Source organism: Puntigrus tetrazona, chromosome 23 (assembly GCF_018831695.1).
Source record: "Puntigrus tetrazona isolate hp1 chromosome 23, ASM1883169v1, whole genome shotgun sequence".
In the NCBI taxonomy this organism is placed as follows: Eukaryota; Metazoa; Chordata; class Actinopteri; order Cypriniformes; family Cyprinidae; genus Puntigrus; species Puntigrus tetrazona.
The window spans coordinates 15,948,374-15,964,656 of NC_056721.1; the positions used below are offsets into that span (position 1 = coordinate 15,948,374).

The following is a 16,283-nucleotide window of genomic DNA, read 5'->3' on the forward strand; positions in this document are numbered from 1 at the left end:
CTCTCTCTCTCTCTCTCTCTCTCTTTCTATCTGTGTGTGTAAACAGACTTGGTAATAAAGCCCCTACATACTTCTGTGGAACATAAATATTATTTATAATTTTCATAGGGATAGCTCATCCAAAATGAAAAGATTGCCATCTTTTGTTTTTATTTTAAAAAGCATGTATGTGGAGGCCTCTTCTGAAGATAAGCAGATAAATCTTATTTAACTTAGGAAAAACGTCTTAAAAAAACCCCTCCAAAATACAGAGATGTTTTACAGGCAGATGTTATTTAACCAAAGGCCCATTCAAAGGAACAATTTAAAGTTTAAGAGTGAAAAGGAGCATTTCACCCAACATTTAAATTAAGACAATATCTGGTCAATACTGCAATAATGGATGGCAATGAATGAACATACAGATACATTATTGCATGTCGAGGATGATCCATTCATGACTGACATCTGGTGGTGAACATAGTTTTCTTGACTGGAGAGTTGTGTAAGTGTAGTACTTTAAAAATGAATCAGTTTTGTATCAAATAAAATGAGCATGAGTTGAGCATGAACTGTTGATATTTTATATATATATATATATATATATATATATATATATATATATATATATATATATATATATATATATATATATATATATATAGTGAATAGTCTTTACTTATTTACTAGGCTTTATTTCCCTCTTAAGGAAAAAAAAACCCAACGGCATTTATTAGTAAGATTATTTTAATTTGCCTGTTGCAACAGCTTTACAATAAATACGATAGATACAAACAAGATGAAAGAAAAAGACACAGGCAGATGAATAAATAATTTAAATAAAGAATTCAGTCATTTCATATTGTATCTGTCTGTCCTCAATTTTTCTCATGATTATTTATTGAGCGACATATGCACTGGAGGCTTCTTGCTGATGACATGCTCCATAAGAGCGTGTTCAGAGGTATCTAGACTAATCTTGTACTTTGCCAAAATCTTCATAATAGGCCTCAGCTTCAACCACCACTGGTTCTTCGGAATACGGTGTCTGAGGGAAGGGATAAGCGAGTGAGTTTGCGGACCATCATCAATTAGCAGAGTTGTAAACTTAGGAATGACATGCAGTAAATGACACATGATGATGGGAGATTCTTACTCAAAATCGGTTTCTTCCTTTAATTCTGCCAGAGGCTGTAACACCAGTCCTCTCTTCCTCATGCCCAACACGCACGCAGAGTCTGGGGTGTTGGCAAAGATTCGCCCTGTACAGACAGTCAAATGAGAAGAAGGTTACTGGTTACTGACAAATAATTTAGCAAGTAAAGAGATAATGTTTCATCAGCAGTTCATTGCTGAAACCAAATAATAATAATAATAATAATAATAATAAAAATAATATTTTTTGAGACTGGCTGAGTGAACTGATTTGAGTTGGAATTATTTTAGAATTGTACACTATCAATTAAAAGTCACTAAATGTTTTGAAAGAAGACCCTCAAGATTCTTTGTTGAATGCAAACTTCAAAAGAACAACATTTATTTTAAATAGAAATACTTTGTAACCTTACACGGCTTTACTATTACTTTTGTATACTTTAATATTTCTACGCAATTTTTTTAGTTAACTGAATCTAAACTTTTATATATCGCCTTAGAGTTTCCGATTTATCCATTCAAAATGATCAGCCCGTAACAACAAGATAAACACTGCAACAACATTAAAAGTATTGAAATTAGCAGTGATTTTGATATACAGTGTTGTCATGGTATGGAAGACTAAAATATAAAGAAATAACAGACTGCACTGATTCTTACCGTGTCTATAACACTCCTTCAGCTTCTCAGTCAGCCAGAGAACAGCCTTAGCACCCATCTTAGTAGCAAAGTTTCTGTCAAAAGGAGTTGGTGTGCCACCCTAGAAAAAGGACATTCGTCAGACAAAATACAATAAATGTGCAGTCTTGACTTTTATTTTAAAAAAAGAGGGTTTATTACATCTAACCTGCTGCATATGGCCAAGGACATTCTTACGGCAGTCAAAAACACCATTTCCTTCCTCTGAGTACAGGTTGAAGATGAAATCAGTGGTGTAGTTGGAATTGCAGTTTTCATTTCTGCAAGACATGTTGGTTGAAAGGTGTTTGACTGTTCACGTTCACTGCTGCACGCTGTTGCAGTCTCAACTCAAACGTAAAACAAACTAAACTGGCGTTCACATTCACAAACACAGAATGACAAACCTAAGAATTAAGCCTCTCTTAACGGTGGTCTTCATCTTCTCTACAAGATGTTCCACATTTCTCTGTAAACATCAATTATTAGAGAGAGTCAAACAGAATGGTTTGGTTAAGTGATATCAGTTATTCTTCTGACATTTGAGTTACCTCTAAGTCACGGATGCCAAACTTCTCTTCATATATATAAGCAGCATCAGCTCCTGCAGAGAGTCCAGCCATCGTGGCCAGGTAGCCACAGTATCCTCCCATAGTCTCGATGATGAACACACGCCGCTTAGTTCCCGCTGCTGACTGCTTGATCCTGTCACAAGTCTACAGGAGCCTCGTGAGGAAATGCCCACATAGAGAACAACCAAATACTATGGATGCACCAGTATTACAGTCACCCAATAATTAGTTTCTTTGTTAAGATGAATAACCAGTAAATAGCCAGGTTGAAACAAATGAACAATAAAACAGGTACGACATTGCAAGTGAAAAATTAAATCATATTTTTCCCAGTTGAGTAATCACAGTACATTAAGAGAACTGTTTTTTATTACAATATTTTTTTAAATGAGGCATTATCTGATTAAGTTACATAAATGTCTAGAGCAGAAATGCAAAACTGAAGCTGGTTCGAATGTTGTTATTTTTTTAGTTAGTTTGTTTTTTATCTATTTTTATCACTCCATTAATCAGAATCAAATACTGCCAGCAGCCAATAACAATTCTCAGGATCTTTTTTTAGATATAAAATATATGTCAGGTAAATTATATATTAAATTACTCTCTAAAATCTCGCAAAATACAGATATGAATAAAACTATAAAACAGAAAAAAATTGTGAATTTGGGTAAAGATTACATTTAACAGTGATATTAAAATATAGTTAAAGTTAAATGAATGGTCTTGAAGATTCTTTCCATCTTTTGTTACAAAAATAAAATAAGTAGATCAATAAAAACATAAGTATCTAAATAGTAAAAATCTATTTAAATACTTAGGTTTCTAATTAATTAAATTATTTGATAATAGTGGCTGATAATCAGTATGGTATTTATATACTGTGCTGTGCTGTTTCTCTAACCGTGGTGATGGTGTTAAGGGCGGTGTCGGCTCCGATGCTGAAGTCTGAGCCAGGTACATTATTAGATACAGTAGCAGGAATGATCACCATGGGAATACACAGCTCTTCATATCTCCCTCTGCCTTGAACCATCTCCAGTGCACCTGAAAATGCCTGAAAAGGGGAATTTTAATGTGACCTGAACAGAATAGGGACAGAATGAGAACAGAACAGAACAGGACATATATATTATATTTTATATAATACAGACACTACATTGTTTATCAAATCATCACTTGCCTCAAAACCTCCTATGATGACCAGAGCATGAATATTGTACTTGGCAATATTTAAGCTGATCTCCTCCAAGTACTTTCCAGGTAACACTCTGCATAAACAAGAGTTGAACTTTTTAAATATCGCAAAACTATAAATGACAATAAAAAACACCTACAGGAGTGATTAGTACCTTTTGGTTCCCAGCTCAGAGCCACCTTTCCCTGTCCAGTCTCCAACAGTGTTCCAGGTGATGGGCTCAATCTAACAACATTATTTATATTTTTATATATATATATATATATATATATATATATATATATATATATATATATATATATATATATATATATATATTTTTTTAATTTATTTTTTAATTAAATGACATTTTAGAAAACAGATATTTAATTTGTAATGATATTTCAAAACTTTACTGTATTTTTAGCAAATTAATTCAGCCTTGGTGGCCAGAAAAAAAGTATTTCAACAATATCCAAATATATTACTGATCCCAAACTTTGAAACTGTACCTAATTGGTCAGTGCTGATTACCTTTTCCTCGGCCAGACCTTCAAAGCCATCGTGAACAGCCAGCATGTTGTGACCCTGGATGATGCCAATCCTGACAGCTGCACGAACAGCTGCATTCATGCCAGCACAGGGAGCCCCCACATTTAAAATTGCCACATTAATATTACTCTGATGGAGAAAAAGGTGTACAGAGAAACAAGACATAATACAAATAAGAAGAATATTAAATACAATTTATTTTCTTTTTTCAATTTTATTTTTAAATCTCCTCACCTTTGTCTCTGGGGGGCGCACATGAGCCAGTAGCTTATAAGTGTTCCAGTTATTCTCAAAACTCCTGCACAGGCAAACATATGGTGATCCAGTACAAGTTTATTTCAATAACAAAAAAGTATGATATTTCCAAGCATACCTTCCCCTAAGCTTAATAGCATCGTCAAATCGACCCTCATTCATGGCAACAGTGACGTCCTTGGTCTATATTTTGAAATAAATAAATATGATATCAAATATAATATAGTGTAATAACAAAGAAAACGAACGAGTGTTGCACATCAGGGCGTATATTTTACTCCATGTAAACACTGTGTCTCGCTTAAAAAAAAAAAAGCATAATACCTTGACTGTCAATCCAGATTACCGTATACACCAATTTGAGATTTTTTTTCTGATAATATTTCAGCAATCATATCTCGTGATTTCCCATCAGCAGTTTAGAACGTAAACGAATGATGTCAGAGTCTCGAACGAATTATTTTGAGCGTTCCGAATGATTCAGTTTGATTCATTCGAACAGTTCACTCACACACTGAATCGTTCGCAGCAGATTACCACAGCGAAATAGTAGGGGTTTTTTTTTTTATAAGGGTGAGTATTTACCAACAATCGTTTGTCAGCGATGAAGCAGCTCCTTTTTATGCTGTGTATATTATGTACGCACTGTCGTTCGTGAACGACTCTGTACTGCAGATGAAGACGATTTATATTTGTTTACAATCTAGAACAGTTTATAAAACAAACAAACCGACAGACATTTTGAATCTTAAATTGGGTCACATCTCAAATGTATACACACCACTTGCACACACTCCATCAGGGGCAGTCTGATGGCCTGGTTCCCAGAGAGACTGACCACGCAGGCAGGAGTTTCTGGAGTGGCTTCCAGCAGAGCCATTACAGCCTCAACACCCATCCTACTGCCCTGATACACAACAAACATCCGCATTTAAACTTTCAGGCGCAGATGATTGAAAAGTGACAAGATGAGAAGATGGACTACTCACTAGCACCCTGTCAAAAGCTGAGGGGGTGCCACCTCTCTGCACGTGTCCGAGGATAGTGGCACGAGTGTCATAGCCAAGCCTCTTTGTCACCAGCTGTACAAGAAGAGATTAGCGTAATTAAAGTTTACTTATATGAGGTGTTTAAAAAACGAAGCATGGCTAGTATAGTACGGTAAGGAGGAGGTTACATCTTTTAGCTGATCACAGGTGATTGGTTTCCCTTCTTTGTTGATTGCTCCCTCAGCCACAATTATCACATTCAGACGAGAACCTGCCTTTCTGGTCTGTTTAAAGAGAGACGAAATGACCAATCATTATGAATGTTTTGTTTTTTAGTCTGAATTTCTTTATTGATTAAAGAACAGACCTTACCAGTTTGTGTTAGATTTATAGTTCATAAAACAAACTAAGAAAAATTTAAACTAAATGAAACTAATGTATTTTAAACAATCTTTTTTCCTTTTGTTTGTGTATTTCTTAATTTATCTCATTTTGGACTTCTCCAAACAAGTAAGAAATACATGGGGAAAAATTATAATGTATTTTTTTTTATTAATTTACAGTTTTGCTGTTCCAGTAAACTTACACTGCTGTTTAAAGGTTTAGAGCCAGTAAGACTCTTTTTTAGATTTTTTGACTTTTTTTAGAAGAAATTAATAGTTTTATTTAGCAAGGATACAAGAAACTGAAACATGACAGAAACATGAAAGTAAACATGACAGAAAAATCTCAAAAGAAATTCTGTTTTTTGCATTCCATGGTTTCCACAAAAATATTAAGCAGTACAAATGTTGTTGTTGTTTTGATATCTTTCTTGGACAGCAAATCAGCATTAGAATGATTTCTGAAGGATCAGACACACACACACACACACAGAAAAAAATCTAACCAAACTCCAAAAATTGAATGGTAGTGTATTTCAAGAATGTAAAACTATATATTTTTTTCTTTGTACATTTCTTGCATTATTTTCAAGTTTTTAGTACCTCGGTGAGTCTTCTACACAAATGATCCTCCCATCCGTCATCTGGGGGCATCTCAGGAATAAACACCCAGTCAGCACCACATGCAAGAGCAGTAACCAGAGCCAGGTAACTGAAAAACAGACACACACACTGTGTTTAACAAATGCAAAATCATTTCAAATGTGGTATTCTGGCATGTAAACCATATGATCTAGGTAGTAGTGGGTCTCAATTTCAGTTCTGTTTCACACACACAAGCTCACTTCGGTTTATGAGCAAACATACAAACACAATCACATTCTTACCCACAGTGTCTTCCCATGACCTCTAGGATGAAAGCACGTTGATGACTGTGGGTGAGAACAGAGGTCACAATGTAGAAAAAAATAGCAAAGCAAAATTACAGAACACTGAGGATCGTTGCTAATTTGATAAACGCCACATATTTATGACCTTTGTGCTGTCGTGGTTATACTGTCCACCACCTCAATGATACGATGTAAGGCAGAGTCTGTGCCAATGGTCATGTCTGTTCCGCAGAAGTCATTATCGATCGATCCAACCATACCGACAATATTCAGATGAGATGAAGTCTTGGCCTCCTCCTTTGTGATCTTACCTGTGTTCAAATGGAGAATAGGCCTGTCAGTTTAGTATATACAGAAGCCTTTATTTATTCACGTTTAAGGACATTTATATATTTACTCAGTAGAGATACATTAAATAGATCAAAAATTACTGTAAAGACAAGTCTTATAACATGAAACGTTCCAGTGACGCTCTTTCTCTTTCTATTCATCAAACAATAAAAAACTATGTATCTTGAGAAACAAGATGATAGAAATGTTCCTTGAGCAGCAAATCAGCATATTAGGTTATGTGACACTGAAGAGTAAAAACTGCTGAAAATTCAGCTTTGGAAGAAATTATGTAAACTATATTAAAACAATAAACAGTTATTTTTAAATTAGGGTTTTTTTAAGAAAAACCCTTTTTCTGTGAATTTAAACAATATTTAAATTCTGTCCTGACAACTCTTAGAGGCCAGATCTATACAGGTGGAGCTGGGGAAGGTGGAGCTCACTGGCTACTGATACAGGGGAAACCAGTAAGACATGATGATGATTTCACTATGTCATACTGAGTTAGAGCTATCGGACTGCTCCGTGTACTTTGTATTTATGTGTATGTTCAGTACATAATTGACCTTTGCTGATTAGGTCTTTCAGCAAGTCACTCCACTCAGTGCGGAAAATGTTGGCACCGGTCAAACTGCCATCACCACCAATCACACAAAGGTTGGTGACGCCTAGTTTGACGAGATTGAAGGCACCCTTCAAACGCCCCTCCCTGGTCTGGAAATCTTTACAGCGGGCACTGCCAATGACTGTGCCACCCTTCAGACAGACACAAAGAAAACAGACAATCTCAACACCACTCTAGAACGCCAGGAATAATAAAATGAATTGAATCATTTCCAGCATCCGAAGGCGCACCAGCTGTAGCATCATGGACACACTCTCCCATGTAGCAGGACGAATGTGATCCCCTCCATCAACCAATCCCTGGTAGCCCTGCGCATGGCATCAACAACAATGTTAACAGATGTGACTGGCATGGACACTTTGGATAGTAATCTTATTATAATTTACCTCATGGACAAAGAAGACTTTGGCTCCAGTGTAAATGCCGACTCTGACAGTGGCCCTTACAGCTGCATTCATCCCTGCAATAGACAAGAAAACAACATATCATGTACTGAAGGATACGCGGGGCTTCTAGGAAAGTACAGAGAGATACCTCTCATGACATTTCATTACTTGACCGCGTTGTGGTATGATGTGAACAAGAGTGTCTGGGATAACTTAATTCTGTGAGCTCAGCACTAAAGCTGTAGGTGTTCGGACGGTGTTGTGTACAAACGCAGTTTAGTGTCTCCGGTTTCAACAGTGAGCAGCTGTAGAAAAGCCATAACCTCGTGTCATTTCAGAAGAAGGTCACTGGAGATAAATTTAGCCTTCAATTATGGAAGTAGGAAGACGGGAACAAGAGTTACAGGCTAAAGCTAAAAGGCTGCAAGAGCATTGACCTTAATGGATCAGAGCGAATCAGATTTTATCAGTACATATAGTTCTTCTCAAAAGCTACTTCAATTTTAACTCAGATAGATAGATAGATAGATAGATAGATAGATAGATAGTTAGTTAGTTTAAATCAAATAAAGTTTAGTTCACATTTATTCCTTATAGTTTGAAAGCATAGAGTATCGTTTTAACAACTTATATATAGCAATTGATAAATTGAGTCATCTGACTTTGAACATGAAATAATTTGTCTATAACAGTGTGAAAACTGTATCTGAGGGGAGAAAGCACTTATTGTGTATACAAAGATATTACAAAAATTCCACCAAATTCACAAGAATCTAATTATCCATGCAGGCATTTCTTTGTCCATCCTATTGGAGACCACCATAGGAAATACCACTAAGTCTAAGAGGCAGATCACTACTTTCTGCTTACCTTGGGCATCACCACCTGACGTCAGTACAGCAATGGCCCGTCCGAGCCCCATCTTTGTCGGATCGACCCCAGCCGTGTTTATGTTAGCCATGATTCAGGTATTCCAGAAATTGGTGGCAGAGGGAATTGGAAAAGAAAGCGAATGAAAGACGTGTTTGAACAGTCTGTCAAAGCGAGGGGCTCCAGAGGGAAGGGTTTAATAGGATGGAGTTCCAGCGATTTGTGCCCACCCCCTGGATTTCATTTCACAAACACAGACACCGCAGTCACACACCCTCTGACTCAGCTAAATATAAAGTATCAACTTGAATTGCACAGCAAAGGTTACATGCTTAATAAAAAAAAAAAAAAAAAAAAAAAAGGAGGATCAAGTTCGCCATGACTTAAAGTTACATAAACAGTCTTAATACCATGTTTTCTTTTAATATTAATTTTAAATATAGCTTATTGACTGACAACCAATATATTTATACAGTAATTGTACATATATATACACATATATACATACACATATATATATACACACACACACACACATTTCTTAATGCATTGTAATTATATTTAAGTAAAATATTTTTGTGCTTAATGCTTGAGCACCAAATAATATTAAAGGATTTCATAAAGGTAATATGTTATAGTAATACAAATCAAGAAATGACAACAAAACTTAAAATGTAAAACTGTGTTTATATATAGATTTATTATACAGTTTATACAAGAGGCAAGTGGAAAGCACAGTTGTTCAGGTCAGTAACAATTGCAGTATAAAAATTATGAAAGTGTTCAGTATTTTGCATTCAGCCATGTTGTCAACAGTGAATCCCACCAAATATAGTGTCTGTCCAATACTTTGCTGACTGGATGACATTTCATATCAAAAGTGCAACTAGAAATACTGTTTCAGACAGTCTTATATACACAGACTGACATGTGCAAAGTCTTGTGGGACATCTGCCTTCATGCTCTGATAGAGGAACCTGAAGGAACAGCACTCAGACGTATAGGAGAAGACAGGCCAATTGGTAAAAAACACTGGAGAGGAGAAAGATAACAACATATAATCAACAGCTATTCAACGGTTCAGTGTGGAGTACACAATTCAAAACACAGTCACTCACAGTAGAGTCTTGAAACAGAAGTGTGGTGGCCACCGGGTTTCCACAGCGGGGCTGCGGCGGGCAGGACAGCAGACGAGAGGTGTACATAGCACATTCCTCATCCAGAAACATCTCCTCTAGAGGAGTATGACGCCTCCACAGAGCCGATACAGTGCTAGACTGCTTGACAGTAGCAGCTACAGAAAGATTTGGAAATGCATTTTAATGCAGTAAGCATTAAACTGAATGAAAAAGGTTCAATTTAGGTATACTTTGGATGGAGTGGTTACCTTTAGATTGGCTTTGTTTAGGCAGGTCTAAACTGGGATTGATCTGTGATCCATTACTTTGGTCTGACTGCAGTGGTAGTGCATTATGGGAAGTAAGCTGGTCTAAACAGAGCTGCAGAGGGACACTTATCCCAGGAGTCTTCAGAGTATCCTGAGACCTCTCTGATCCAAGTCTTTGGCTTGATGAGAAAACAATGACTGACCCTCTGTGTGCTGCTTGTATGAAAGGCTGGACCGTTTTCTTGCCTTCGTTCTCGATGTGACAATGATTTGATTCCGAATTTTCTTTAACTGTTGACTGTGCTTCAGTCTGCACGGAGAGAGATTATGCGAGATTACTTTTAGGCCACCAGGAAATTGATCAGCAATGCAGAAATGAATGTTTTAGAGTTAAACCAATCATACAGTTTGGTGGCTGTTCAGTGACTGTTTTGAAGTTACATCATCTTGGCCTATTTGGTCATCGTCCATCTGCTCTTGGTCCTCAAATAACCTTTGAATCACACCCTCCCCCTATAATGCATTCAACACCTAGAGTTAAACCTGACATTTTATCATGTAGATCAAGTAAAAAAAAAAAATACAAATTAAAATACAAGGGTCCTGCATTTTGGGGCAGTTTTACCTCCTGACACACCAAACGTCCAGTGCTGGGGTGGTGAGATTCACGCAAACCCGGGGAACCCCTTAAACTGGACATCTTTTGGGTAGTACAAAGCTTCCTCTGTAAATGCATATAAACAGTAAACAAAAACTTGGGTATATGTGTAGTCTTAAAACTAAAACTCAATGACACAAGACAAGAGAGCACTCACCATTGACTGTGGTTTGGTTTTTGCGACCCGCTGTGGTGTCCACTTCATCACTGGTGTTCTGATTGCACCTGCACCACAGCAGAGAATCACTGGTGTAAAGCAGTGGTCTTTAAATGGGGGTACGCGAGGTACACGGAGGGGGTACGCAGACAAAATGCTGAGTTCTTGCAGTCATTTAAATCTACCCCAACTTAAGTAACATTAAAACCAATCATTTATTTCTTAAAAGCACAAGCCGCTTTAGTATAAAAACAGGAAAATCTGAGTGTCGTAAACAGTCAAATGACATCAAATTACCTCATCTTTTGCAGTCAGACCTGACTGCATCCACATAAGCAGAGTGCGTATGGCAGCATAATAGCATAAAGAACAAATATCGGCAGACTGTAGATTGAGATCCATTTAATAAAACTTTGTTGATACTGAAACATACCCTGTGCGTAGCCTTTATTGTTTTTCATGTGTAAAATACAAGCAAGAATGCAATTTTACCTGAATATCCAAACAATTGCAAATATGACACTGATCATAAATTTTTTTAAAAAAAGTAACGTTAATTGAACATTTTACGTTTTAAATGTAGAATTCAGTTTAAAAGCAATATAGTCAATATTGTTTGTTATATTTATATAACGAACTAATAGTTTTATGATCTGTAACAGAACTGGTGTGCGTCTCCAAGCAATTGCTGTGTCTTTTGTGAATCTGTAGCTTTGAACAATTAAGAGTCAGTGATTAATAGCCCATAACTACAGCCTCCTTATTGAATGAATGGTAAGAATATGGCTGAAAACATAACATACAATTAATCAGGCTAGAAAAACTTTGCCTATAAAAATCAATTTAAGGTGGAAAATATTGTCCCTTAATGGCAAAGGTGTGACTGCGGTCTAAGTGGGGGTACGCCACTGTAAAAAGTTTGAGAACCACCAGTTTAAAGAGTTGAAAGCATGATGTTGAAGGGGAAAAAAAAAACCCATTGGAGAGTCAAACTTACACTGAGATGATGTTGCTGCTGCTATGGCTTCAGGCTTATTCTTCTTCACTGGGACTCTCTGGGCCTGAAGCAAAGAAAGTTACATGATGAAAAACACCTTTATTATAGCACATAAAAGTAAGTTGAATCCATATGAGCAAACTCACAGAATAAATGGAGGTTCCTCTGCCGCTGGGACAGGTGGAAACTCTGGGTGTTGCTCCACCAGCCGTCACACCTTCATTCAGTAGAATACTGCGCAGGGCCGCAGGGTCAGGGGAGAAGGACACAGCACTACCTAAAGGATGTTTTTGGACTGAATAAAACATCTAATCTGTATGCGTTGCTGTAACATCTTGTATGCCCAACACAGCTGCATTTCTCTTTTTTTAAATTTACAATGCAGTAAATGTAGTCTTACAATTCAAAATGACTATCTTCTATTTTAATATCTTTTAAATTTAACTTATTACTGTAATGGCAAACCTAAATTTTCAGCATCCATTACTCAAGTCTTACTTACTTACTTCAGTATCACATAATTCTTCAAAAATCATTCTAATATGTTTAATCAAGAAACATTAATTATTAGTTCTGGGTCATCACATCCAAAATAAAAGTTTTTGTGTACATAATGTGTGTGTGAACTGTGTATATATATGTGATATGTATGTAAATATAAAATATATACCCATTTTGGATGTGATTAATCGTTGCCCAGCACTATTAATTATTGTTGAACAGTGTAGAAACCAAATCACAGTACATTTTTCATTATTCTTAAATAAAATCTTCAAAAGAACAGCATTCATTTAATTTCATTTTTGTACATTACCGTAGCTTTTGATGCATTTAATTTATCCATGCTGAATAAAAGTATTAATTTTTGAGCAGACATGAATACGCTTCATTTAATGCACAATTACGAGGCTAAATTACCTGCAGGAGCTTTGACAGCAGCTGATTCGTCTGTTTTAAGCTTCCTAATTGGCACTCTTTGAGCCTGAAGTAAATAAGATATTTCAAACATTATTTTTCAGCATCCCAAATTCAAACTTTAAAATGACGAATATGAACTGAGCATTACTGAGTAAACAGAAGTTGCTCTGCCTGTAAGGCCGGTTGATGCATCAGGAGAGAAGGCCCCTCCTACAGGCACAAATCATACACAGATTAATGAACGCAATTTGTTAAGACGTCATCTCAAACTGTTTAAGGTATTTATTACAGCATATTAGTATGGTTTGTGAAGATTGTGAAGACTGGAGTAATGGCTGCTGGAAAAGATAAATAAATTACCTGTAGGGCTTTTAGCCTCTGCTGGAGCTTGTTTTTGAGATTTTTTGGCAGGCACTCTTTGAGCCTAAAGTGGACAAAGTCACTTTTAAAAGTCAGTTCTTCTATGTTGCAACTTATTCTGCCTATATGGAAGTAAAATATCACAGTCACAGCGTGAATAGAGGTTGAACTCACAGAATAAATAGAGGTTCCTCTGCCAGTAGGACAGGTTGATGCTCTGGGTGTTGCTCCAACATGCTCCCCCAGTCTTCCTCCAGGTCCATCACTCTGTAGAATACTACGTAGCGCTGAAGGGTCAGGGGAAAACAGCCCAGCCTTGTCTTCAGGTGAAAGGACAAATGTAAAGCTTTCTCTCTGAGATCAATGAGAAAAGTTGTCTTTAAAAATGAACTAACCTGTGGTGACATCAAAGCCGTGACTCTTCTTCACAACTCTTTGAGGCTAAAAGATCAGAATGCATGAGCACCAGAGGACATTCTAATTTGAAAAGCCAGCTGTCATGATTTTTATAACTTTTAATTTTATTACTGAGATTTTCTAACCATATTAATGGAGGTTTCTGGTCCAGGAGGGCAGGTAGATAAACGTGGCATCACGCATTGTGCTCCAACAGCACTTGATCCCTCACACCGTGGGAGGACACCGTGCACAGCTGATTCTGCTCTCATATTTACATTAATTAATTAAAACAAGTTATAGCTTAATTAAACAAAGAACTATTAATACAGTTGAGGTCGAACATCTGACACAAAAAAAGATCTGACATTATGCCACTCACCTTCAGTGCTTACATGCCTTTGTATTGTTGATGGAAAACAGTGCTTGTCCTTTGGTGCTTGATTATCAGAATTAATATCTACTTTAATGAGTGAAGTTTTACATAAATGACTCATACCAGAGTCTTCAGGAAGCTTAGATTGCGTAAGAGTGATGCTACCTAAACGTGAACTTAAATCGGTGTGGCTACAGCATCCAGATTCATGTGATGGTGGGTGAACATCAGTGGAGTCTTTATATGATGCCATGTATCCTACATGACCACCTGACTGCAGTCGCTGTGATTTGTTGGTTTGAGCCCTGAGGACACCTGATGTCGTAGCTTTATGGTTTGGAGTTACAGTTTTGGCACTTGGCTTCAAGTTCATCACTTTTGTCCCTGGTGTTAATCGGGTAGAAGGCACCAGAGGTGCTTTTCCCTCGTGATCACCCGTGTTTCTCTGATTGCGTGTACGTGACTGGGACAAATTGAAAGGAACAGGTTTGGTGCAGGTTCTTTTTTTTTGAGCTTTACTCTGAAGACAAATGAAAAATAAGTAATTATAAAACCACTGAAACCATTTTCTTTATTAAACAAAGCTTAAATAAAATATAAATACTCAAATTAAAACTTTCTTCAAGTAGTTGACAAGGAAATGTTTTTTAAGTACTAAAACCATTGATGCAAAAAACTATAAAGAAATATTAAATGATAAAATGGCAAAAGCACATTACCAAAAACAAACAAAAAAAACTAAAATCTAAAAATAAAAGCTAATTGTTCTAATACTATTCCCAAAAAAAAAACACTACGTAAAACAATAAATAAATGAATAAAATAACACTTAAGTGGTATCCTTACTGTTAGAGGCCTCTGTTCCCAGCTGTTGTGACTGGGATTTTGGGAGAGCTCACTTAGGGCTGGTTGCAGAGATTTGGCGAGGACGGGAAGCCTGCTGACACCTTTGAGTTTACCGACTCCTTTTTCAGTTTCAGCAGAAGCACATGGGTCAACATTTTCAGATCCTCTTTTAAAGGAAGCACTTTTTGTCTTCAACTCCTGATGTCTCAAGATCCTAATGGCATTGAAAATAATGGATCAGAAATCAGCACCACAGCATTATTGTAAGATTTTCCACTTTTCATACTTATGTAAACTATTCAGTCACTGAACTAGTTGTTGGTTTTATTAAAAAAAAAAATACTATTTTAAAAATATTACGAAATTACTCAAAAACTAAGCAAGACAATACCAGATATATTATAATAATGCAAATTAGAGGGTAAAATGTGTTTATTTTATACTAAAATAGCATAATGTTATGAAAACAATGTTATGAATTGGGTTTTATTCCATTTTTCATTATTTATTTTATATATTTTTTGCTTTTGTGCGAATTGTGAAATTTATATTCTTGACATGTACCTAAAATTGCTCAAAACAAAAATTTACATTCTGAATAGTTTCTGTCAAATGCATAACTTGAATAACGTAAGGAGGACAGACTGAGACAACGTTACCTGTTTATATGAAGGCTGATATAAATATTCATGATTCACTCACCCTGCTTGATCCTGTTGACTTCTGTTCTGGGGTCTCAGGGGGTAAGAGGACGCCATCTCAAGAGGGCTTCAGTGTCTAGAAACAAGACGGCAGTTGAACGGCTTTAAAACGTTAAAAGTAATGTTACTACTATAAAAGCGTAACAGTGTAGAGCGGCAGTAAACTGCAGATACGTACTCCGCGTACTACCAGTTGTTCTGTATAATGTTACGTATAAATTGAATACGGCGGCAGATTATATAATTATTAATATATATTTGTACTAACCAATACCTGGGTTTAGGCAGTATCCAAAAGCTGCAGCTTTTTATGTTGTTTGTGAAGCCACAGGACTTTCCGCACCAAACCACTCTAGCCTGGCCCAGGCTCTGAAGAAAACAACACCAGACTGCCGACTTCCGGAGTAGTTTGTAAAAAGCGCGCATTTTGACTGGCTGACGGAGAGTTGACATCAGCCAATCGCTGAGCGCCATTGACACTACTATGGCAACAGAGATGCGGCTTTAAATCACGTGACCGATTCCGTTTGCGCTGTCGATTCCATTTTCATGGGTTCATTATTTTTTAACGTCTGGCGCACAATAGAATTATGAACACTTGAAAGACACAAAGAAGCTTGTTCGCGGGTAAATGCGGAGTTGACCC

General features: G+C 36.6%; 2 protein-coding genes across 6 annotated transcripts; both read right to left on the reverse strand.

The window, feature by feature from the left end:
• Positions 1-708: 708 nt before the first annotated feature.
• On the reverse strand, positions 709-9,025 carry pfkma (phosphofructokinase, muscle a). Of its 2 annotated transcripts, XM_043225557.1 has the most exons (22): positions 8,842-9,024; positions 7,972-8,045; positions 7,816-7,893; positions 7,527-7,716; positions 6,773-6,938; positions 6,625-6,669; positions 6,341-6,449; positions 5,543-5,638; positions 5,355-5,447; positions 5,147-5,272; positions 4,484-4,548; positions 4,345-4,408; positions 4,093-4,239; positions 3,734-3,804; positions 3,565-3,652; positions 3,286-3,438; positions 2,364-2,528; positions 2,220-2,281; positions 1,982-2,093; positions 1,795-1,894; positions 1,136-1,241; positions 709-1,027 (listed from the first exon to the last, which is right to left on the reverse strand). In XM_043225557.1, exons 1-22 carry the CDS (start codon positions 8,930-8,932, stop codon positions 874-876), a joined length of 2,355 nt encoding a protein of 784 aa, XP_043081492.1. In that variant the 5' UTR covers positions 8,933-9,024; the 3' UTR covers positions 709-873. The 2 variants fall into 2 exon arrangements, with proteins under 2 accessions (XP_043081492.1, XP_043081493.1); XM_043225558.1 differs by lacking the exon at positions 5,147-5,272 and having other exon boundaries at positions 8,842-9,025.
• A 497-nt stretch (positions 9,026-9,522) lies between these two features.
• Positions 9,523-16,046, reverse strand: LOC122328386 (trophinin associated protein). Of its 4 annotated transcripts, none has more exons than XM_043224058.1 (18): positions 15,912-16,046; positions 15,639-15,713; positions 14,937-15,150; positions 14,097-14,610; positions 13,861-13,976; positions 13,714-13,759; positions 13,493-13,638; positions 13,319-13,382; positions 13,107-13,168; positions 12,959-13,022; positions 12,187-12,335; positions 12,041-12,104; positions 11,044-11,111; positions 10,854-10,952; positions 10,634-10,741; positions 10,229-10,538; positions 9,960-10,135; positions 9,523-9,873 (listed from the first exon to the last, which is right to left on the reverse strand). In XM_043224058.1, exons 2-18 carry the CDS (start codon positions 15,692-15,694, stop codon positions 9,799-9,801), a joined length of 2,331 nt encoding a protein of 776 aa, XP_043079993.1. In that variant the 5' UTR covers positions 15,695-15,713; positions 15,912-16,046; the 3' UTR covers positions 9,523-9,798. The 4 variants fall into 4 exon arrangements, with proteins under 4 accessions (XP_043079993.1, XP_043079994.1, XP_043079996.1 ...); XM_043224059.1 differs by having other exon boundaries at positions 15,906-16,031; XM_043224061.1 differs by having other exon boundaries at positions 13,493-13,605; positions 15,912-16,016.
• Between the last annotated feature and the right edge of the window lie 237 nt (positions 16,047-16,283).